Raw genomic sequence first — 25,448 nt, 5'->3', positions numbered from 1 at the left:
ACAATATTTTGTATCAAGTCTTCCCTAATGTGCTGAATTGATACAACTGTATTACAATGCTTCACTAGATCAATTTGAAACTTTACACACTAAATTGCACCTAAAAGGGCAATATTATATTTTGGCCTTTCTCTTGCATTTCAAAAAAATAGAAAATGTATGTTGTTTTGTTTGTATTATCTTTTACCAGATCTAATGAGTTAAATTCTACTAAAATTAAATTATCCGATTAAAAAATATCATAACTACATCATCAACAAGAAGATGAATAAATATGTTGTTATTTAACAAGCACAACACAGAAATATAACTACAGCATATACTGTACCTTGCGCAGCATTTTTAACACCGTAATAGCGAGGAAATAAGGGGAGGATCAAGAGTGAAAACCATGACATTAACCCGAGAATGATGCCAGAACACAAATCCCTAGACCATTTAATGTAAAAGTATTTTAACTTCAGGCCACCAAGAAAAGTTATGACATGACACGAATGATAATAGTTACAAATAAATAAGCTCTCTTCCACAAAGATAATTGTTTCCAGGGAGAAACGATTATAACGAAGTGCCTCTAAATATGACAGACAGTTTCACCACAATGATAGCTGCGCAGCTGTGACTTTGTTGGAGTCTAGGGTCCCCAGGCATTTCACTTAATTGTGATTTATTTATAATGTCATTGGGTAAAACATACAAACACAGCCAGTTTAGAGTTTGCTTTCCTTTGGCATGGAGATGATCTTTAGTATGCAGTATGTGGGTCCCAACTCATTAACTTAAAGGCCCAATGCAGGCATTTTATCTTAATATCAAATTCTTTCTGGGTAAAGTGCCTTACTGTGATTATTTTCAATCAAAATGGTCTAAAATAAAGCTTCTTAAAATATGCTTCTTCCAAGAGCAATTTCTCAAGCCACAATTTTGCTAGGACTGTCTGGGAGTGGTCTAAGTGGGGAGGGGAAAACCAAAAAATATCCGCTATTGACAGAGAGATTTGGAACTCACCTTCTTATTGGTCTATTAACTAATTTACCGGAGGCAAAAACTCCATCCCACCAAAACAGGCTGGAATTTCATGTGGTCTTTTCAAACAGCTCTTACACTACAAGGGCATTATCCTCATTTTCACAATTTCACATGCTCCATGTGGTAAATGAGCATTCAGTTGTGCAAAAAAAAAGTGTTTTATAACTTGTAAAACAGTCCGGTTGTTTCCAACTATTCCCTCTGGCTCCACACCAATCCACAGATGCAGAGCAGCCCTGCCAAAAGGATGTCAGGGTGAAAGGCAGGAGATTGTGGATGAGCCAAGTGATCTTGGACAGAAGAAGGGCATCACATGGCTGGAATCTATTGTGGATTCCTGTGGCCGGGACTCACTCCTAACCCAGATGAGCACCCCTGTCATCCAAACTAAACAGTCATTATTCCAATATGCACTCATGCATAATCAGACAGGATCCTGTGGGTTGTTGCACAGCATCAAATCTCATTATTCTGGCCCGGTGGGAGAGCGATTACTATTGTCCCAAAATGTGCAAATGTGTGAATGAATGCATCCACTTACGAATCATGCGTTGACATGAGTTTATGAGCTCATTTGATCCAGAAAGACAATGTTCCAGACAAAGTCTGAGAGATGACACTAACAGAGTGTCTCGTAAGAAGCCAGGCAGATCCAAGTATTTATTGAAGGAGGATGGAAAACATGAATGCCTTTGTCTCCAGTGCCATAATTGTGTTTTACTGAGGATAATTTCACTCTTGGCTCAGGAAAGCCTATTGGATGGGTCAGAAGAGCTGGAGGAATCCTTGTTGTTGTCTTGTGAGTTGAGCAGGTTGGACAGAGGCCCGTACTGCTGGTGCACAGATTAGGGACGTCTGTGTTCTCCTGCTGGGTCTGGGTGACTCAGCCTGGGTGAAATATGCTGACGGTAAATCCACAGGGAACTCTGGGCCCTTTCAGGGATGGATGACTCTAATGTTATGAAACCTGATGCCTAGATAGAGTACAATGAGATGTAACCCTTTGAGAGAATCATGGGTGTTCAATTGTGAAATGGGTTATGTTTGATAGCAGCTGTGCAGGCAAAATATTTTGCAATGTATGGATAACAAGTCAAACGCAATATCATGTAGGAACTATCTTTATGTGCAGTAAGAGAAAGCATTACCATGTTTATCTGTCAATACCACAAGGATGACGCAAGAGAAGTTTAGTCTAGTGCCGTAGGTTGGTTATCTTTGGATGCAGGAAATCTTTCTCAATTAATTAGAGGCTAATTTGTTGAGTCTACACACCAAATCTTTTTTTAACTCAGCTCTTTTCTCAAATGAAGTAAAAACAGGCACCATGGGCCTACATTCCAAATGTGGTGTCATTTGGTCATATGGTTCATGAGAAGATTTTGGAAGTACTTTTAACACATTTTTGCATATTAGCATAATTGCTAATGCATCAATGTTATTTTCTAAAACTCTTTAGGGACTATTGTGATGAGTCCAAAGACCACATTTGGAGGGAATCTGACATTTAGATTTTTTTAATGATTATTTTCAGGATTAGATTTACATAGTCAAAAAAATTAAGCGTTAATAGTTTATTTCTTAAGTTAAGATATAAATGTCAAACTTAACATGGTTCGTAAGGTCTTTGATGACCCTAACACGATTCAAATTGATAGGGCATTGTGGAGTGGATATACAATGGACACATAAAATCTGGTTTCCTGATTTATCGATAACCGATTGATCACCAATCCCTTAGTTTTTCTCAAACTAAGTTAAGAAATATACCATGTGCCCTACATACCAAATGTTGTGTTATTTGGACTTATGGTTCATGAGAATACGTTTTTCCAAAGTTTTCCAAACTGTCCAAGATGGAGGAAAATCTCTCCTAATGGACGTTATGGGTCCTTGAGGCATATTTGTTCAGCATAAGGAAATCACCTACATACAAAGTGAAGTTTCTAAGTCAAATGGGGCAGATTTAAGGGGTTTAAGTGAAACTGCTTATAACAGCGCTACCTATAGGCCAATCGGCTCAATTTTTCAACCAAGTTACTCAAGTTACTCATGGAGTTTCTGTGTGGCAAATTAGAAAAAAGTTACCGATCTATGCTTCAGTTATTTGACGAGGTCAAGAGGGAAAACAATTGATGAAACAGGTTTCACAGCTCATCTGTGACCCCATAATTAAGATTTTAAAAAGTCCTATCATATCTAAAGTCCTATAAGGCAGATAAACCAAAAAGAATCATGGGTTGGTAAAATATACTCAAGTGCTGGCACATCTAAGAGCAGAGGTTTAGTGATCCTGGTCAATAAATCTCCTAACTTCACTGACACCAAGGTGATATGTGACCCCGGGAGCAGATTCATTGTAGTGAGGGGAAAATTGATAGGTGTCCCAGTTCAGTGACGGCAATAGTATATAAATCTTTGTGGACACCGTTTGTCACCGTGTAGTTCATGTATTGTTTACCCCCCCCCTAAAAAAAAAAGGTTTACCCCACCAACTGTTTGGGCCTACATAAAGCTGTCCCAACAGCAGAGCTTTGTTTTCAGCACCATATAGTGAATACCACCGCTACAACTGGCTATCAGCGGAGCGTCGTCTGGCAGTGAAACAGTTTATTTTGATGTCTTCACTATTATTCTACAATGTAGAAAATAGAAAAAATAAGAAAAACCCTTGAATGAGTAGGTGTGTCCAAACTTTTGACTGGTACTGTATATATATATTATATATATATATACAGTATGTATATATATATTTTGTTTTCGTTGCCTATTCTGCATGTTATTTTGGCATTAATACTTGGTCCCTTTCCCCCTCAGAACTTAGTAGTGCACATGTAGCCTGTAGCCTCTTTTAGAGAAATGTAATCATTGAATATTGTAAGAGCTTTCATTGTCTGGTTATATGCCCCCTTTCTTTATCCTGCAGTTCTGACTTGGTGTACAGGGAGAATACTGTAAGAACGGCCCATGTTCTGAATTCTGTAGCTGTACATTTCAAAAGTGCTGAACAAATAGTTACAGTATATTGACTACATGCATCCTAGCTCACTCATTGATAGCTTAATCGAATTTACGGATTGCCTATTATCTGCTCGTTGTTCCCTTATCCCATAGTTTGTACATCTCAATTGTCAGTAGAAACCACATTTGTATAAGCAAGTAGCCATATCAACTGTGTTTTTAAAAAAGGCAGTAAATGAGGCTAAATTAACTGTTTGACTGCCAGACAAGGCTCTGATAGCCAGGTGTAGTGGTGGTAAGAATTCACTCCATGGTGCTGAAAAGAAAGCTCTGCTGTTGGGACAGCTTTATGTAGGCCCTAACAGTTTGTGGACACTGTTTGTCACCGTTATAGTGCAATGAATGTATTGTTTAGTGTTGTGTAGTGGCTTTGCTGACATGCATTAAAAAAATAGTTTGCCCCACCAAGATTTACATCATTACATCATCAAACTTTGATTATTTGAATCACCTGTGTAGTGCTAGGGCAAAAAACAAAACCTGCACCCAGGGGGGCCCCAGGACCAAGTTTTGGAAACTCTACTCTAACATGAACATGGAACCCAAACCGGCTGCGTGCGTGCGCCATCGTGCATAAATTAATTTTGTCCCCCTGTGTCACGGTTTTCATGTGGTGAAGGAGAGTCGGACCAAACTGCAGCGTGTATATTGCGATCCATGTTTAATCACACAACGTAACACGAATCCAAAACACAAACTCTACAAAACAATAAACGTAGTGAAAACCAAAACAGCCTTAACTGGTGCAACCTAACACAGACTAAGGACATCAAGACACTCAGGACAATCACCCACAATACAACCAAAGAATATGGCTGCCTAAATATGGCTCCCAATCAGAGACAATGATAAACACCTGCCTCTGATTGAGAACCACTTCAGACAGCCATAGACTCTCCTAGAACACCCCACTAAGCTACAATCCCACTAAGCTACACACCACATACAAAAACCCATGTCACACCCTGGCCTGACCAAATACATAAAGAAAAACACAAAATACTTCGACCAGGGCGTGACACCCTAAACCAAACACGATCACGACACGCAGGTTAAAATATCAAAACAAACTCTGAACCAATTACATTAATTTGGGGACAGGTCGAAAAGCATTAAACATGTATGGCAATTTAACTAGTTAGCTTCCACTTGCTAGCTAATTTGTCCTATTTAGCTAGCTTGCTGTTGATAGCTAATTTGTCCTGAGATATAAACATTGAGTTGTTATTTTACCTGAAATGCACAAGGTCCTCTACTCCGACAATTAATCCACACATAAAACGGCCAACCGAATCGTTTCTAGTCATCTCTCCTCCTTCCAGGCTTTTTCATCTTTGAACTTATATGGTGATTGGCATCTACACGTTCATAGTATTACCACGACAACCGGCAAAACATTTCATCTTTCAATCACCCACGTGGGTATAACCAATGAGGGGATAGCACGTGGGTACCTGCTTCTATAAAACAATGAGGAGATGGGAGAGGTAGGACTTGCGAGCAGTGTGGGTGCAATAACTGAATAACATGGATTTCTAAATGTATTTTCCGATGCTCGCGCACGCGACGTGTCCGGTCTGGTCAGCATGTAAGTGTATTAAATACTTGGTTATTCTAGCCACACCCTTATCTAAAGACATGGTAGAGACTAACATGAGCTCTTTACTGTACTCTATGAAAAGTTATTTCCAAAGATGTATATAATGTATTTATCAATGTGTGGAAATATGAATTGTATAAACATTATGACAGCTCCAGTTGTGTACTATACCAAGTGTCGGGCAAGCTACTCTGCAAATATAGTCTACCATGCTACCAATTACTTCACACTGGAAGAAGTTACGTTATACTAAATCTAAACTAAACTTAACTAAATTTATTTTTAGAAAATTGTTTACTACATCCAAACTGCTTTGTAAAACCTGAAATTTCATGGACTACAAATTGCAAGAAGAAGATCACTCTGGAGTCAGATGTTAACAGAATGTGTCATTTAACCTATTAAACATAGAAAGGTTTCATGTGAAAATTAAGCAGGTCTGATGCCGAACAATAAATTCAATGTTTTGCCTACTTTACCCATATTATCTTTTCTTTTTGCAAAAAAAGTAGTGTGTAGTTTCAGTAGTTAGCTACACCCATTACATGGCAAAAAAGTTGTGAACTACTGAAAACACAGTAACACTTTACTTGACACCCAGCGTCATAACACGGTCAAAACACGGTCATAACTATGTCATAATATGTCAAAGCAGCTGACATGATACATACAGTGCCTTGCAAAAGTATTCATCCCCTTGGCGTTTTTCCTATTTTGTTGCATTACAATCTGTAATTTAAATGGATTTTTATTTGGATTTCATGTAATGGACTTACAGAAAATAGTCCAAATTGGTGAAGTGAAATTTAAAAACTAGATTTTTTTTAAAGAAATCTAAAAAATAAAAAAACAGAACAGTGGTACGTGCATATGTATTCACCCCCTTTGCTATGAAGCCCCTAAATAAGATTTGGTGCAACCAATTACCTTCAGAAGTCACATAATTAGTTAAATAAAGTCCACCTGTGTGCAATCTATGTGTCACATGATCTCAGTATATATATACCTGTTCTGAAAGGCCCCAGAGTGTGCAACACCACTAAGCAAGGGGCACCACCAAGCAAGCAGCACCATGAAGACCAAGGAGCTCTCCAAACAGGTCAGGGACAAAGTTGTGGAGAAGTACAGATCAGGGTTGAGTTATAAAAAAATATCAGAAACTTTGAACATCCCACAGAGCACTGTTAAATCCATTATTAAAAAATTGAAAGAATATGGCACCATAAAAATACCTGTCAAGAGAGAGCTGCAAAGCTCCACAGTGGAGATTGGAGTATCTGTCCATAGAACCACTTTGAGCCGTACACTCCACAGAGTTGGGCTTTACAGAAGAGTTTCCAGAAAAAAGTCATTGCTTAAGAGAAAAAAATAAGCAAAAATGTTTAGTGTTTGCCAAAAGGCGTATGGGAGACTGGAAGAAGGGAAGAAGAAGAAGGTACTCTATGGAAGAAGGTACTCTGGTCAGATGAGACTAAAATGGAGCTTTTTGGCCATCGAGGAAAATGCTATGTCTGGCGCAAACCCAACACCTCTCATCACCCCGAGAACCCCATCACCACAGTGAAGCATGGTGGTGGCAGCATCATGTTGTGGGGATGTTTTTCAGGGACTGGGAAACTGGTCAGAATTGAAGGAATGACGGATGGCGCTAAATATAGGGAAATTCTTGAGGAAAACCTGTTTCAGTCTTCCAGAGATTTGAGACTGGGACGGAGGTGGACAGTCCAGCAGGACAATGACGCTAAGCATACTGCTAAAGCAACACTTGAGTGATTTAAGGAGAAACATTTAAATGTCTTGGAATGGCCTAGTAAAAGCCCAGACCTCTTTTGTCTTATTTCTTGTTTGTTTCACAAGAAAAAAGATTTTGCATCTTCAAAGAGGTAAGCATGTTGTGTAAATCAAATGATACAACCCCCCCCAAAATCTACTTTAATTACAGGTTGTAAGACAACAAAATAAGAAAAATGTCAAGGGGGGGATGAATACTTTCGCAAGACACTGTATATTTAGACCTGTTATGACATATATTGCATTATGTTATGGCTGGTTATGACACCTACATAAGAGTGTCAAAACCCACAAAACCTACCACGGATGGTAGTTATTTTATGGCTGGTTATGACACCTACATAAGAGTGTAAAAACCCACACAACCTACCACACAAGAAAAAACATTCCATTAATTTATCATTTTAATTGCACACAAATTGATGTCAGGCATGCACATACCCCAATTCTCTGTTGCTGATGACTGGGATGAATGCAGGAGCAGATTTCAGGAGCAGGTCAAGACACCCTCTTTTTGACTGATTACTGACATAAGGGCATGTACATTATAGGCCTATCTGGTTTGTGTGATTATGATGGACATAATGCTTCTTGACAGTGTCATAATGTTCATTTTCTTAGTCCAAGTAAAGTGACAAAGGATGGTCATAATGCTTCATGACAATGTCATAACGTTATTTAAAATATGCTGGGGGAAAAAACATGACTGTGAGCAGAATTCATTACAACAACCACAAAGGACTTAAGAAACAAACGTTCAAAAGAAAGGAAACTTCTTGGCAGGGAAAAAACACATTTGAAGAAATGTTGGTTTTGACACTTATGTAGGTGTCATAACCAGCCATAAAATAACTCAATATATGTCACAATGGCTGTAAATATATGGGCCATGACAGTGTTATGACCATATTATGACAGGTTATGATAAGTTATGTCCATTTTTAAGATATATTATGACATGGTTTTGACCGTGTCATAAAGTGTTATGAACCTGGGTGTCAAGTAAAGTGTCACCGAAAACACGACCCAGATTTTAATTTAGTTCAACTACCACTAATTCAATTACTAGTTGAACTACATGTAGTTCACTAGTCCCTAACACTGACTATACCTTATCTCATTTACCAATGCCAATCCCAGAATCAAACTTTAAAGAAATAGATAGGATTTTATATGGGGGGAAGGGAGGCCATCATTTTTGGGCTTGAAAAAACAACAAGCACACCCCACTAGAGGTGGCTTTAGCCTCCCTAACTTTAAATGGTTCTACTGGGCCCAGACAGTTAAACAGCTAACTGTATGAAGACCGGGATGGAATGGAGCTGTGCAAACTGACTGGTATTATTTGGAGAGGAGATGTGGGAGGGAGTATCACCTTGGTGCTGGGCATTTCAATCCCTAACTCTTAGACAACAGGGTCATCCAACCATGTCCCGTGAGGCTGTGATAAATGTATTTTTTTAATAAAATGGGATCTCAAAAACGGGAAAAACAAAGCAATTGTAATAGGGGGCAAAACAGCAGACTGGGGCGTCTGGATGAAGCTGACGGCCCCACAATGTATAACTTTGAAAATCTGTCTGTATTCTGTAACATATGAGTTGCCTACGACACAGTTTTGGAAATACCCACTGGTCACAGAGGTCAGTTCAACGTCTAGTTTTGATTTACATTTGGTTGAGTTGTCAACGAAAGTCAATGTCATTGGATTTAGATTAAAAGTTCGGTGGGGAAAAAAAACGAAATGCTCTTACGTTGATGATTTGCGAATCCTATCAGTTTTCCACATTGATTCAACGTCATCACTGATTTTTGGGGGGTTGAAATTACATGGAAACAACGTTGATTCAACCAGTTTTTGCCCAGTGAGTGCCTACAATTGCAGAGCTGTCTGGCTAAAAACCTTTGTCAACCTCTGACTAGTTCAACTAAAAACTCAATTTGAAAGGATTTTGTTGAAACAAAACAATAGCTTGACCTCCTTTACAGGATATTCTTGCCTACTAGATGAAATGGCTGAACCATTGGCAAAAGTGAACAAAATACAACCCCATAAAGAAATGGGTAACAAATGTATACAAGCTAAAGTGATTCACAGGTGGCACTAGACTCCAGAGAAGCTGTGTAAAACCAAGATATTGCCGAATGATAACTGTTGGAGATGCAAGAGAGACACAGGATCAATCCCTCATATTTAATGGTCCTGTGCCTCTATTCCAGACTGGTGCAATAGTATCATCTATGCTATTTGTGAAGTAGTGGGGACTGATTTTTGCGTTTCTAATACATGTATAATGTTGGACTCTACATTAAGTGGCAGAGTTCATTCTCCTCTCACAAGGAGGTGGATCTTGCTGGCCCTTACTTCTGCAAAAATTGTTATTTTTAGTCAACACTCTTACCCAGAGCAACTACATTTTCATACTGGTCCCCCATAGGTATAAGAACCCACAACCATGGAGTTGCAAGCACCGTGCTCTTACCAAGTGAGCTACAAGGGACATTGGAAGCAGGATCGACCCTCACTGACTATGACCTAGTATGGGCTTCGTTCCTGCAGTGATCAGCAGGTGGAGCTAGTAACTCATTAATCATGTTCTTAGATATGGCAATATTTCTATAGCATTAATGGCATCCTCCCATCAATGTGTAACCGTAACAGATTATGAACTGACGATAAATGAAATTGTCTCCCTTAACTAATTGTATATACACTACCTTTCAAAAGTTTGGGGTCACATAGAAATACAACGAGTTTCAGAAGAAGTTCTTTGTTTCTGGACATTTTGAGCCTGTAAACGAACCCACAAATGCTGATGTTCCAGATACTCAACTAGTCTAAAGAAGGCTAGTTTTATTGCTTCTTTAATCAGAACAACAGTTTTCAGCTGTGCTAACATAATTTTAAAAGTTTTCTAATGATCAATTAGCCTTTTCAAATTATACACTTGGATTAGCTATCACAACGTGCCATTGGAACACAGGAGTGATGGTTGATGATGATGGGCCTCTGTACACCTATGTAGATATTCCATTAAAAATGTGCCGTTTACATCTACAATAGTCATTTACAACATTAGCCATGTCTACACTCTATTTCTGATCAATTTTATGTTATTTTAATGGACAGAAAAGGATCTTTTCTTTAAAAAACAAGGACATTTCTAAGTGACCCCAAACTTTTGAACGGTAGTGTATATTGTCCAATGTATAATAATGAATATGTGATTATTATTTATTTATTTACTTGGGGCAGAGGATGGTGGTCCACATGTATCTGATGCCCATCTTACATTTATTTATTTATTGTGTTGCTGATGCATGCACCTTCATCATTCAGTAGACCTATTGGCAGTTTCAGAAAATACTTTAGGCCAGATTATGAACGGACTATTAATTGTAGGTCTGCCTACCTCTGGAGGGGATGCGATGGGTGGGAATGGTTGAATGGTCTTGTTGATGTTAGGCTGCATATGTCTGTGTGTATCTTGTTTGTTTAATTTTGTCTCATCTGAATAAAGAAAGAAATGATATATATATAAAAAAGAGAAGCACAGTCCATGTTGTTGTAGGGGAGTGCTCTCTATCAACCCCATGTGCAAGACATATTTCCTTACATCAGAAGGAGGCCTTTCCAAAGACAGCACCCCGACTCTGCATTTTACGGCCTTGTTTGCTTTTGTTGGAGGCTTCAGCTGGTCAGGCTGGACACGGGGACCACAGCAGAGCAGGTGGGTCTGTTGGTCGGAGGGTCGGCAGTACATCTCAGTCTGCCCTCCAGAGCCAGACCCTCCATAAGTGGCGGTGTGTGGTCCCCCTGCCTCTGTCAGCCACAGGCAGATGTTATAACCAGCACAGGGGTAAAGCATAGCTGAAAGAAGCCACAGTTAGGGAAACTTTCCTCCTCTCTCTCTAAACAGGAAATTACAGGACTGCCTAGCTATAGATGACAATACATCCATAAAGCAGAAATGTTTAGAGTAGGAGTTACAATGGGCCACAAGTTGAGGGCACCATCGTTAGACTAGGTGGTACCCCACTGTGGTAAAGCAGTATGCATGTCTGATACATGTTGTACTGCAGGGAAAGGGGGATACCTAGTCGTAACTGCCTTGCTCAAGGGCAGAACAACAGATTTTTTTCCACCTAGCTGTCTCTGGGATTCCAACCATCTTTTGGTTACTGGCCCAACACTCTTAACCACTAGGCTACCTACCACCCTGAATGGGATGGTTTCCTGGACCCAGAATAAGATAATCCCCATTGAAAATACTATTTCTGTCCATGAACAGGGTTAATCTGGGTCCGAGAAACCACCAGCCCTAAATCTCAGCCTTAAAGCACATAAGCATCTGGCTCAATAGTGTACTGCACCGAAGCAAATTAACAACAATTTGCTCCCACGCTCTCTCTAGTCATTTCCACTCTCCACCCCACTGCTGCACTGTGCTTGGGTTCTGTGAGAATTGGGCTGGGATGAAGCTGAAGCTCTGGCAGGGTCATGGGCTACTGGAGGAGATGATTGCATATTTTCAATAAACACATAAACCTGCCTTCTCCACATGGAGAGAAGAGGTCCATCAGAGGTGGCAGCATTAAGAGGTCATTCTTTCCACAGGACCTTACGTCCTGCCAGCATGGCTGACGCCCTCCTCTGCAGAATAACTCCTTTCTCAGGCTTCCATTACTGCGTGTGTCATCTCTATGTTGTGTAGGCCAGCTCTTCTGAAATGTACCCTCTTAAATCTACTGTGGGAGAAACAGTCAATTCAGAGCTGTAAAAGCTTTGTAAGAGAGTAAACGGGGCTACCTTCAGGTTTCTGAAGCAAAGGTATTGAGCACCGAGTTCAAAGTTATGGGAAACATATGGCTTTTTGGCAGGATATTCGCTTGTAAATATGAAATTAAACTATTGTGACAGAGCTGGAAATGATCCCTAGTAGACGCCTGTCTGTATTTGTCCTGGTTCAGTGCTTTAATTTTAGATTGTCACTGCCACACTATTATTTTGAGCAAATTACATACAGCCCACCAAAAAATGTTTTATTTTCCACAATATACAGGCTCCTGACACCAGCTAATTAGCCCCCAAAAAAAAAAAAAAAAAAAGTATTTAAAAATATATTTAAAAAAAATGTACATACTAACTTATGGCAAAACAAGACAAAGGTGTAAAAATAGTGACGCTGAAAACATAGGCATATAGCTCTGTCTCTGTGAGATCATATTGAAGAAACACTTCGAAAGAAACAAATCTGTAGTCGACATCAAGTTTGATTATAGATCAAATCAATCAATGACAAATTATACCATTTACCATGTCAGAGTGACCAACTCTAGCGTGATATTTAGTAAATGTGAACATCCGGAAATAAAGCAATAACCTGCCATCTAGTGGTCTTAAAGAAAATGGAATCTCAAAATGTGAAATAAAGCAACAGCAACTATTTTTCAATGTTACAATGGGTGTAGCATAAGTTCTTGACTCTGCACTCATAGCTGTAAATCTATGATCTATGTAGATCTCATTATAAAAAGAACTGGGACGTCTTCTCAGTTCTGGAACTGACTCATACGACAGGACTAATAAAACGAGACAAGAATGACAAATTCTGGCTGAACTCTTAATGACTCCCTTGCAAAGGAACAACTGAACTGCCACAGCGGTACCTCTCAAGAAGTACATCTCTTTAGAACAATACAATGCAGGCTACTTCTAATCAGCACTGAAACACGACAGATTCAAAGGAAAGCTCTAGCCACCTTAATAATTGGATGTAATAAATTGATCACTAGCCACTTTAAACAATGCCACTTTATTTAATGTTTACATACCCTACATTACTCATCTCATATGTATATATTGTACTCTATACCATCTACTGCATCTTGCCTATGCCGTTCGGCCATCGCTCATCCATATATTTTTTATGTGAAATTGTTAGATTAATTGTTAGATATTACTGCATGGTCGGAACTAGAAGCACAAGCATTTCGCTACACTCGCATTAACATCTGCTAAACATGTGTATGTGACAAATAAAATTGGATTTCATTCCCATTTGTTGTGATAAGAGCAATTTAAACACACATCCAACTGTTAGGTCAGCTATAACTTCAATATCATGTCTTGAAAATGTTTTAAATAAATGCCTCAACCATGAAATAACTTTCATTAAAAAATTGATTGAAGGTGTATGCAATATTCCAGTCAGATTGAAATCATACTTGCATGTGACAAATATGCATATTCACAGTTAATTGATGAACACACAGGGCCCTGTAGTTACATACAGTTGAAGTCAGACCAAATACATTTAAACTCAGTTTTTCACAATTCCTGACATTTAATCAGAGTAAAAAATTCCCTGTCTTAGGTCAGTTAGGATCACCACTTTATTTTAATGTGAAAATGTCAGAATAATATTAGTGAGAATAATTTATTTAAGCTTTTATTTCTTTCATCACATTCCCAGTGGGTCAGAAGTTTACATACATTCAATTAGTATTTGGTAGCATTGCCTTTAAATTGTTAACTTGGGTAAAACATTTCGGGTAGCCTTCCACAAGCTTCCCACAATAAGTTGGGTGAATTTTGGCCCATTCCTCCTGACAGAGCTGGTGTAACTGAATCAGGTTTGTAGGCCTCCTTGCTCGCACACGCTTTTTCAGTTCTGCCCACAAATGTTCTATAGGACTGATGTCAGGGCTTGTGATGGCCACTCCAATACCTTGACTTTGTTGTCCATAAACCATTTTACCAGAACTTTGGAAGTATGCTTGGGGTCATTGTCCATTTGGAAGATCCATTTGCGACCAAGTTTTAACTTCCTGACTGATGTCTTGAGATGTTGTTTCAATGTATCCACATAATTTTCCTTCTCATGGTGCCATCTATTCTGTGAAGTGCACTAGTCGCTCCTGCAGCAATGCACCCCCACAATATAATGTTGCCACCCCCTTGCTTTACGGTTGGGATGTTCTTCGGCTTGCAAGCCTCCCCCTTTTTCCTCCAAACAAAACGATGATCATTATGGCCAAACAATTCTATTTTTGTTTCATCAGACCAGAGGACATTTCTCCAAAAAGTATGGCTTTTTATTGCCGGTTTTGGAGCAGTGGCTTCTTCCTTGCTGAGCGGCCTTTCAGGTTATGTCGATATAGGACTCGTTTTACTGTGGATATCGATACTTTTGTACTTGTTTCCTCCAGCATCTTCACAAGGTCCTTTTCTGTTGTTCTGGGATTGATTTGCACTTTTCGCACCAAAGTATGTTCATCTCTAGGAGACAGAACGTGTCTCGTTCCTGGGCGGTATGATGGCTGCGTGGTCCCATGGTGTTTATACTTGCGTACTATTGTTTGTACAGGTGAATGTGGTACCGTCAGGCGTTTGGAAATTGCTCCCATGGATGAACCAGACTTGTGGTCTACAATTATTTTTCTGAGTTCTTTTGATTTTCCCATGTCAAGCAAAGAGGCACTAAGTTTGAAGGTAGGCCTTGAAATACATCCAATTGACTCAAATAATGTCAATTAGCCTATCAGAAGCTTCTAAAGCCATGACATAATTTTCTGGAATTTTCCAAGCTGTTAAAGGCAGTCAATTTATTGTATGTAATCTTCTGACCCACTGGAAATGTGATACATTGAATTATAAGTGAAATAATCTGTCTGTAAACAATTGTTGGAAGAATTGTGTCATGCACAAAGTAGATGTCCTAACCGACTTGCCAAAACTATAGTTTGTTAACAAGAAATTTGTAGAGTGGTTGAAAAACGAGTTTTAATGACTCCAGCCTAAAAGTGTATGTAAACTTCCGACTTCAACTGTATGCCATCCTATCACTGAGAATAACCCACTTTTATTCATGTAGTGGGAAGCAAATCACATGCAGAGTGAAACAAAGGCCTTTTCTTCTGCTTTTCAGTCGTTTGGAGTGAAAATGTTTATGCAGATGTGAAATGAAATGTAAGTCTTCTTGGAGAATTAATTTGGACGCGCTCCTCATACCTTAACCTGCTCCACGCGTTTCAGTCTGTGTGATGTGGACCAGAGGTCAGCCACAGCTGCTTTCTTTTCATACATACACAGCATTGAGAAATGAAGAGATGTCGCGCTTTATACTGGAAATCCAGCATGTTAAATCCTAGCTCTGATCATGACCCAGGAAAGAGAAACCTGATCCGTTACCCTGACGAAAAGCACTTGGAATAGGTAGGGGAGAGAATGGTACCCATATGACTAATAAAGGACCAAGTAGCTCAAACCATTCAAATGTCTCACTCTTCATTAGCAAAGCTATTTCAACATGTTTTCTAAATAATGACCTGGGCAATTACTCTACCTTCTGGGCAGTTCAATTTAAAACAAAAACGGAACTTTGCATGGATAAACATGGGGAATTTTATTAATAACGTCAGCGCTCTTTCGGCTATTACAAAGAAACATTCAAGATAAAAAAACGTACTTTGCATGGCCTCATGGGGACACATTTACTAGACTCTAGTCTCTGGACAGGACAAAGTCTGCACCATCGGCCAGGTAAATTATAATAGATGTAAAGTACATATTCATTTCACCCATAGCTAGACATACTGGTCAGGAGATCATATCATTAGGTCAACATGCACCAATACTGAATTAGATCAGAGCGTGTAAGGAATAGCAGTCCCAAGACTAAATCCTTGACAGCACATGTCTGAGGAATCTGGAATTGCCGTTACCCTCGTCAGTCAAGCAGAGGATGTAAAAGTACAAGATACCAATGATGTTTGAATTTTTCCTTTGAAATTCAAGAAGCGTAGGGAAAACAAGCAGTTCACTATGGTCCTGAAATTGTGCATAATTGGCACGAGTACTGTTTCAAAAATACAGTAGCAAGTTTATCGATCTATACACACAATGTCAAAGCACTGTCCGGTATAACAGTGTGTATAACAGTGCAATCCAACAATGTTACATTTCAGGGGATGGTGTTTCTCCGATGTCCCAGATTCTCTTTTTACATGAAGTCATCCGAATCATTTCCATCCTGAAAAAGACTCCATTATCCGTTTCTGACATACTGAATGGTCGTATTGCAACAACAGTCATATAAACGATTAACAGGCCAGTCTATTTCTGAAAGAAACAGATTATAACTCTGTTTGGATTTTGTTAATCAACTCACCTCATTTGTTGTCATATTGTCACTCGTCATCAGCGAAGAATAACTTCTGTTTAGGAACAATTACAGTGTAAGTTCATATCATTCACAGAAGTGACACGTGATGTTTTGGGATGCCAGTCGAACATAGATGATGTAGCTAGGGAGATAACTTACTTGAGCTCCTCCAGCTCTCTTTTCTTTTTTATGTCATCTTTCTCTTTCTTTTTCAGATCTTGTATCTGGGCCTTCTTCTCGTTTCTCTCCTCCCTGTCTCGAGACTCTTTCTCTGCTGCTAGATCAGGGTATCGCTCGTCCTTTGTTTTCTCCACCCTGTTCACTATCTCATTGACCTTTTTCTCTACTGCCACGACCTTCACCTACAAAACAGTTGACAAAACAGGTCTCAATGATCGTTTTATAGAAATGACCGAAACCTCACAATACGGTGCAGAGTGTTGGATTTGGCTGGTCTGCTAAAACCATTGACAACTACATGCCGTTTTCAAAGGATTGTTAAATAAATGTTATAACCATTTGGTTTTAATGTCATCACCTCTTGAAGAGCATAGTCAGAACTACACATGTCCAATTATTCCACATTTAGCTTTATAATTAGACGTATACAGCATGTAACTGCATCCCTTTCATGATCAGTAAACATAAATTGACAATATATTTTTAGATATGCGAGGGTAGTCTATCCATTTGGCATGTAGCTAGCTACAACATGTGTCATTTAGCTTGCTTCATCAGAGATTAGGCTTTTGGAAAGAGCTTGACATCGGCAAATCCTCGTCCTGGTAAAGTTCACAGTCGGACTTCTGTCATCACCACTGAAAGTTAGCTTGTTAACTCGCCATATTGATGTGATCTGTTATTAGCTAGCTAGACAATTTGACATGGTCCATCAATCGATGTAGCCAATCACGTCTGTCAGCAGCAATTGTGATTTAACCCTCTTTAAAACAATGTTGAAGAGAAGAATTTGTATGTGTCCTGCTGCTTGACAGGCAGAGCACACAAATTAACCTAAACCACACATACCTGTCAGGTATAGTTCCAATTAATGGAGGACAATATTGAGAGATATCGTGAGTCTACCCTCAGGTATCTGAAATTACATGATCAATTGATGTTTACTGATCATGAAAACATGCAGTTACTTGCTGTATAACTCTGATGACAGAGCTAAATGTGGAATAATTGGACATTTGTAGGTCTGACAATGCTCTTCAAGAGGGGATGATATTAAAACCAAATAGTTCACATTTATTTAACAATCCCTTGAAAACGACACGCAGTTATCAATGGTGTTAGCAGAGCTGGGGGTCTCCTTGCAACCCAGCAGGCAAATCCAACGCTCTGCACCTTATTGTGATATTTTATTGATAACAACCTATAGAAACAAAGAACATATGAACAATACAAGATGAGACACATATAAAAGTGACAGATCTGAAAGAAACACAGATTCATTATGCCAGAAAGATCACTGACCTCCTTGTGTCGATGGAAACCTATTTGGCCTACATCCATGTCTCCTGTTTTCTTTAGGTTAGCCCATGGTGTGTAGACAACATTGATGTTGTTCATTTTACAACCTGTTAAGGAGTAATTAAGAGTTAAAAGGCTATCACCAAGTTTCCTGGAAATGCTTGTGATATTGTATTAACTACTCTGTTATTTGTATCAAACTCACCAGGAAACTCAATGTATTACCTTGGATGCTGTTGTTTTTCACAAGCTGTGCACAGTCAATCAAGACTTCCTTGGGAATATCCTCTATTGTCAGTCCCTTAGGCATTCGCAGGTACACATGGGCAGAGGAGAGTTTATCCACATGAAACCTGTTTATCCACATGATAGAATTATTATAACAGCCTTAAGGCACACATACTAAAATAATAAATGCCATACAGTACCAGTCAAAAGTTTGGACACACCTACTCATTCAAGAGTTTCTTTATTTTTAAAAATTTTTTCTACATTTTAGAATAATAGTGAAGACATCAAAACTATGAAATAACACATATGGAATCATGAAGTAACCATAAACGTGTGAAACAAATCAAAAGAATTGTTCAATTTGAAATTCTTTAAAGTAGCCACCCTTTGCCTTGATGACAGCTTTGCACACTCTTGGCATTCTCTTAACCAGCTTCATGAGGTAGTCATCTGGAATGCATTTGAATTAACAAGTGTGCATTGTTGAATGTTAATTTGTGGAATTTATTTCCTTCTTAATGCGTCTGAGCCAATCAGTTGTGTTGTGACAAGGTAGGGGAGGTATACAGAAGATAGCCCTATTTGGTAAAAGACCAAGTCCATATCATGGCAAGAACTGCTCAAATAAGCAAAGAGAAACGACGGTACATCGTTACTTTAAGACATGAAGGTTAGTCAATACGGTTTCTTCAAGTGCAGTTGCAAAAACCATCAAGCGCTATGATGAAACTGGCTCTCATGAGGACCGCCACAGGAAAGGAAGACCCAAAGTTACCTCTGCTGCAGAGGATACGTTCATTCGAGTTACCAGCCTCAGTAATTGCAGCCCAAATAAATGCTTCACAGAGTTCAAATAACAGCACATCTCAACATCAACTGTTCAGAGGGGACTGTGTGAATCAGGCCTTCGTGGTCAAATTGATGCCAAGAAACCACTACTAAAGGACACGAATAATAAGAAGAGACTGGCTTGAGCCAAAAAACGAGCAATGGACATTAGACCTGTGGAAACTTGTATTTTGGTCTGATGAGTCCAAATTTGAGATTTTTGGTTCCAACTGCCGTGTCTTTGTGAGAAGCAGATTAGGTGAATGGAAGATCTCCACGTGGAGCATGGAGGAGGAGGTGGTGCTTTGCTGGTGAAACTGTCAATGATTTATTTAGAATTCAAGGCACACTTAACCAGCATGGCTACCACAGCATTCTGGAGCAGAATGGAAAATGACCCAACACACCTCCAGGCTGTGTAAGGGCTATTTGACCAAATAGGAGAGTGTTGGAGTGCTGCATCAGATGACCTGGCCTCCACAATCACCCGACCTCAACCCAATTGAGATTGTTTGGGATGAGTTGGACCGCAGCGTGAAGGAAAGCAGCCAACAAGTGCTCAGCATGTGGGAACTCCTTCAAGACTTTTGGATGGAAAAGCATTCCAGGTGAAGCTGGTTGAGAGAATGCCAAGAGTGTGCAAAGCAGTCATCAAGGGAAAGGGTGGCTACTTTTTTGGTTACTACATGATTCCATGTGTGTTATTTCATAGTTTCTGTCTTCACTATTCTTCTACAATGTAGAAAATAGGTTTTATTTATATATATATATTTTTTTTTTAATAGAATGAGTAGATGGGTCCAAACGTTTCACTGGTACTGTACATACTACCACAGCCCTATTAGCTGATATATACTGTACCTTTGCTTAGCTCTAGGTGCCACCATGTGGATATTTTTCAACACTGCATAGAGTAATGTATCAGACAAATGTTCAGACTCAATAGTCAAATCCCAATAAGAGGCTCATGGTTTCAGTTATAGGCAGAGAGAGATATATGAGTTTCTCACCAAATGTCTTCAGGCCATCCATATTTGATGAGATCTTCATCTAATTGTGAGAAAGAAGCAGACAGTTAGCTGAGTAGGCATCTTTAATGCCGCTGACAACATGAATCATGGTTTGTTAGAAAACAACACTTTAAAATGACCAGCTACCTACTTTCATATTTGTCTTTCCCCATGTAGATAGTGTAGGGAGGTGTAACAACTGTACAATAAAAAATAAAAAAAGCAAATGTTAGTTTTAGTTAGCTATATCAACAAGGCTTTGGGGCTAATAAAACACGAATAATATGATAATTTGCCTAGCTACACATTCCTGTCCATTCTCAGAACAGGACAATAACTCTGCCATCATCCACTCCATATGATTATTCCGAATTAAATGCCTAGCTTCATCTGCTGACCTGAATATGTCAACAAACATCCATGACGAATGACAACCCATGATTATATTTGTCAAGAAAGCTTTCTAGCTAGAAATCAAACGTAGCTATCTAACACAATGATTCAAGAATATTCTCTAGGCTAGCTAGTTCAGTGCTAACTATGGGCGGGATAGCCAGCTAAAGAAAAGCTCACTTACTCACCGGCACTTGTGAAGTAAAACACCATCTTGCATTAATCGAAGAAACTGTTTTAAACTTTAGAAACAAAATAGGAATGGAGTACTGTACACATACACGCTTTCCAAATAACTAAATGTGCCTCATAACGAGATGATAACTGTGCTGACAGTCAATTTCACAATGGAAAGTTGACCCGGAAGTTGGCGGCGGTCACAAACCAACTATTTCCGCTTAGGTCATGCTGCTCCACTTTTTTTTCAAAGTGGGACGCGCTCATATGGTCATTGGGCGCGCTGTTCAAAAACAGTCTCCACGGGAACCGCGGGGAAAACAAGCCACACTCCAGAACTTTGCTACGTATTGGATCACTTTGGATTTGGTATGCATTTTTGAAGAACAATTTATTTGGTCAAAGTTAGCTAACTCTTTAGATGGCATTTTACATTTTGTCTTGCCTGTCAGCTGTTTGTTTGCACCAAAACGTTGCTAGCTAAAATAGTTAGCTCGCTAACAAGCCAATAATCATTTCAACCACAATAATAACAACTTAGCTAAAGTTAGTTTTTATATTAGTAACTTTTTAGTGAAAAGTCAAGTTTTATCATACAAAGGACATTCCCACAAACATTTCGTTAACTTTGTAACTATGTGCCACACAGTGTAATATTTGTGTCAGATCTATCCCGCCAATAATTATTCACTCAGACACTGAACTAACGTTAGCCAGCTGGCAAAGGCTGCGCTGTCTATACATAATACACCATTACGTTTGTATTGCAATTATCTATTATTATTGCTAGATATGCTAGCTGATTCTGCGTGGTTAATTTATCTATCTATTGATTATCCAATGCGGGACCTAGCTAGCTAACATTAATACTTCTACTTATTCTTCCAGTGAAGTTACAAACATGCCCAATACTACAAGGAAGAGGAAGCACTCTTCAGTTGATTCTGACAGGTGAGTGACATGATGTCTATTAGTAAGTCATGTTATAAATCAATAATTCATGCATATAACATTGAGTAGGGCCTAACATCCTTGTAATTCTCCAACATTTTTAGTAACTCAGCCAAAAGGCCTATTACAGATGGAGAATCTGACCTAAAAAGGAAGTCATCTCGGTTGCCACAGTCTCCACTAAAGATGTCTGTAAAACACCAGGAGAAAGAGAACTGCCCTTCTCCCCAGAGATCCCCAGCTCCATCTCCCCTAAAGATTGCTCTGAAGAGAGGCTCTCCGTTCAAGCCTGCTGTGGTAACAGGGTCCTTCTATGGTAAACGCAAACCTTTGTACCTGACACCCCTGGAGAGGAAGATGCTGAATGAGACCAAATCACCTCCAAGGCTGACCAGTGTGGATCCTTATGGAATGCCGACAGCTGCTGTAAAGAAAAGAATGAAGATTAAAAGTACCAAGGCCAAAAAGGTGGCCACTGTACACGGAATGAAGACTGGTGTAACGAGAAACGCCAACTCCAAATCAAGCCTAATCAATTCCTCAAAGCCTAAAGCACCCGCCAGCACAGAGCAAGTGGAGCTGAAAAAAGGCATCACCTTGAACTTTGGCGGGTTAAAGCCTAAGCCTAAAATCTTCATTGGGGCTGCCTTTTTCAGCACAGGAAAAAAAACTGCCTCCATGTACAAAAAGTCTGCCTCGAAATCTACCAAGCCAGCTTTGAGATTTGAGAAAATAAAGGCCATGGTTCCTGCCTTAGAGGGAAAGCAAGAAAAAGTACAACAAGCCCCCTTTCCACAGCGACATGCTGTTGTAGTGAAGATACTGCAGGAAGAGCCAGAGTCTCTGCCCGGTGTGCAGGATGTACCAAAGAATCCAGAGTCACTCGAGGCCCAGTCACCCAGAGCTATAGCAGAGAAATACGGCATGAACAAGGAAGTCAGGATTGTGTTAAGCCGATCTCAGTCTCCCACATGTCCAGCATCCCCAGAAATAAACACTCAGGTGAGCTGTATATAAATTGACTAGTGTTTAGCATAGGTCTCACTGTCTGTAAGCATATTGTATCTGTATTACATTTAGGATATTGTTCTTTCTGTTTGTAGGAGGAATTGATCACAAATACAGGTTCTGATGCCGTGTTTGATCTCAGTGACATTAGCCCATTAAACGGCATCATCAGTCCAGTCAAAGGTTGGTTGTTTATCGTTGGTCAATTAGCATTCATTTTTTTACTAAATGTCTTAATTTTCATTCATGGTTTCTCTCCCCTTTATGGAATCCTCAGCCGATGCTGTGTATCCAATCTTTGGATCTGCATCAACGAGGTAGGCAAAAACACTTCCATTTAATCTTTTTTTTTTTTTTTTTTGCTAGAATGGTTTACTGCCCTCCAGGGATGGTATTATTTTTGGTCTTGCACATGGACAAATAGTAGTAACTCCACACACTGTCAACATGTGTGTATCGATGTATATATTCATTATCACTATATATTTTCTGCCTTTAGGCCCCAGAGGAAGGCAGCTCTGGACTCTCCAGTGAACTGCAGCACCCCCTCTGCCCTTAGTCACCCCCTTCCCTCTGCTGCCAGGAAGAAGAGGGAGACTAACAAACAGGCTGAGGCTGATGATCAACTCATCATCGTAAGTAAATCCTCTGGAAAGATGATGGATGGAAACCTTGATGATGACCGTTGACTGCCTCTCACACTGTCATCTGTGAGCTTTCCTAATGCTCTTTGTTCTGTTCTGTGTTTACCTCAGGATGCTGGCCAGAAGCAGTTTGGTGCCACTGTGTGTGGGTCCTGTGGCATGATCTACAGTGCAGACAGCCTGGAAGACAACTTCCAACACACACAGTTCCACCAGAGTTTTCTGGACGGAATTAAGTTTGTGGTACGTATGACTATGCATTTCCTCGACTCATACAAGTTGCCTAAGCATGTTGCTTTTAGAGTGGCTCCTTATTTTTTTCCCCCCGCAAAAGCTTAGCCAAAACCGTTGACGTGGTTTAGCGAATAAAGTGAAACTGACCACTCACTCTTGATTTCTGACTGTTGCTTAATCAGTGTTTCCTTCTCGTCCCCAGGGCTGGAAGAAAGAGCGGGTGGTAGCAGAGTTCTGGGATGGAAAAATCATTCTGGTTCTACCTGATGATCCAAAATACGCTGTCAAAAAGGTTTATCGATCATATCAGTGTCTGGGTCTGAAACGGCACCCTATTCCCTTCATAGTGCACTACTTTAGGCCCATAGGGTGTGCTTATGCATTTGGTTTGAATGGAATCGTGAACGCACTTGCTCATGCTTAATGATTTTTTGAATTCTTTATTAGGCAGAAGATGTGAGGCGACTTGCTGATAACGAGTTGGGCTTCCAGCAAGTGTCCCTCCGCTGCCCCAGCCAGGCTAAAACCTACCTGTATGTGAACAGTGACAGGATGGTGGTCGGCTGCCTCATTGCCGAGCACATACGACAGGTAACTTCTCTCTCCTCCTGTGCTGCTTAACTTTTGCACTCTGCTCCGATGTGTAACGCGCCAAACAAATGGTGGGTTTTCCAGGAATGGATCAGGAGTCTTTTACCACAATATGCTGATGTAAAGGCCTGTGATAATGTACTTTTTGTGTGTGTGTGGTGTGCACGTGAAAGATTGTCTGCTTGATCAAGAAATTAACAAATATACACTCTGTCAAATACGATTAATCGGACGTTAGCTTTTGCGGACAGTAAAGGGGTGGTCATTACCTGGCTCACTGCAGAGCGTGTAAGGGACCAAGGGTCTCCTTCAGAGATAGAAAGGTAGCACACTGGAGGTGATAGCAATTCACTCGCTATCTTACAGGGGTATTTAGCGGAGTGACTGAGTGATTAGTCTATCTTGCCCTTTGTTTCCAGGGCTTCAGAGTGCTGGAGCAGCCAGAGCAGACCAAGGACATGACCAGGGAGGGCTTCATGGAGCACCACAGAGCCTGGTGCTGCTCTACCACGCCAGAAAAGGCCATCTGTGGGGTCAGCCGCATCTGGGTGTTCAGCCTGGCCCGGAGGAAGGGCATTGCCACACGCATGCTCGACATAGTCAGGTTAGGAAATTATTACAGGTTAGGTAGTGCAAACTTACTTTTGATTTGTTAAACTGAGAAGTACAACAATTAAAATCAGCCAAACAGGCATACTGGTTTGAGGGCCAATTTCAGGGACGTATAGCTAAATGGAAGATGTCATGTATGGCTATTTTTTGAAAAATCTGAATGTATGTCATTTTCAGAAACTCCTTCGTGTATGGGGGCCACCTGACCAAGGAGGAAATAGCCTTCTCTGACCCCACCCCAGATGGCAAACTGTTCGCCACGAAGTACTGCGAGAAGCCTGCATTTATGGTCTACAATTTCATTGGTTAACTTAAAGCACAAGTTCAGACTTTTTTTTTTTTTTTATGCTTTGAGTTTGATCAATGTTTGCCCCTTTTTGAGGAGTTTAATTTAAATCAGAAAGTTGGTTTGTTGAACATGCAAGTTATGGCTGTTGCAGTCAAATTCCATTAGTGTTGAACTGAAGTATATTCTCTTCTAAAGCTTTCGTATATAGTTTTAATAAAATTTATCACACTTCAAAGCCCAACTTCTTAACAAAATACATCATGCTCCATCAACACTAAATGTTTTACACCCATTTCACTAGTTTGTCTGTAATGACAGTTGTGCCACTGCTATTCACAGAAATGCTGTGGGAGCTAAAGAGTATGGCAGAGCATCTGAGCAATTTATTTAATC

General features: G+C 39.8%; 2 protein-coding genes across 2 annotated transcripts; one reads left to right on the top strand and one right to left on the bottom strand.

Moving 5' to 3' along the window:
* Window positions 1–15,824: 15,824 nt before the first annotated feature.
* ccdc25 (coiled-coil domain containing 25) lies at window positions 15,825–20,910 on the bottom strand. Its single transcript, XM_035774881.2, has 8 exons — window positions 20,738–20,910; window positions 20,308–20,355; window positions 20,157–20,196; window positions 18,313–18,440; window positions 18,091–18,194; window positions 16,768–16,970; window positions 16,615–16,660; window positions 15,825–16,476 (listed from the first exon to the last, which is right to left on the bottom strand). Exons 1-8 carry the CDS (start codon window positions 20,760–20,762, stop codon window positions 16,447–16,449), a joined length of 624 nt encoding a protein of 207 aa, XP_035630774.1. The 5' UTR covers window positions 20,763–20,910; the 3' UTR covers window positions 15,825–16,446.
* Window positions 20,911–20,960: 50 nt separating this feature from the next.
* On the top strand, window positions 20,961–25,426 carry LOC118386902 (N-acetyltransferase ESCO2-like). The gene is made up of 11 exons (XM_035774877.2): window positions 20,961–21,095; window positions 21,615–21,677; window positions 21,782–22,679; window positions 22,781–22,868; window positions 22,963–23,002; window positions 23,185–23,320; window positions 23,441–23,572; window positions 23,766–23,855; window positions 24,011–24,154; window positions 24,574–24,758; window positions 24,944–25,426. Exons 2-11 carry the CDS (start codon window positions 21,628–21,630, stop codon window positions 25,074–25,076), a joined length of 1,896 nt encoding a protein of 631 aa, XP_035630770.1. The 5' UTR covers window positions 20,961–21,095; window positions 21,615–21,627; the 3' UTR covers window positions 25,077–25,426.
* The last annotated feature ends 22 nt before the right edge of the window (window positions 25,427–25,448 follow it).

The sequence above is a fragment of the Oncorhynchus keta genome, chromosome 8, assembly GCF_023373465.1.
Source record: "Oncorhynchus keta strain PuntledgeMale-10-30-2019 chromosome 8, Oket_V2, whole genome shotgun sequence".
In the NCBI taxonomy this organism is placed as follows: domain Eukaryota; kingdom Metazoa; phylum Chordata; class Actinopteri; order Salmoniformes; family Salmonidae; genus Oncorhynchus; species Oncorhynchus keta.
This window is presented reverse-complemented; position numbering and strand designations above follow the sequence as displayed.

Bases quoted from the DNA above. Each gene is read 5' to 3' on its own strand.
- ccdc25 (XM_035774881.2), bottom strand. From the start codon at position 20,762: ATGGTGTTTTACTTCACAAGTGCCG. The intron at 20,197-20,307 runs GTAGGTAGCTGG...TCTCACAATTAG, and splicing joins GGGGAAAGACAAATATGAAA to ATGAAGATCTCATCAAATAT. The intron at 16,661-16,767 runs GTAAGTTATCTC...GTTCCTAAACAG, and splicing joins AGAGAGCTGGAGGAGCTCAA to AAGTTATTCTTCGCTGATGA.
- LOC118386902 (XM_035774877.2), top strand. From the start codon at position 21,628: ATGCCCAATACTACAAGGAAGAGGAAGCACTCTTCAGTTGATTCTGAC. The intron at 23,856-24,010 runs GTTTATCGATCA...ATTCTTTATTAG, and splicing joins CAAAATACGCTGTCAAAAAG to GCAGAAGATGTGAGGCGACT. The intron at 24,759-24,943 runs GTTAGGAAATTA...TGTCATTTTCAG, and splicing joins CGCATGCTCGACATAGTCAG to AAACTCCTTCGTGTATGGGG.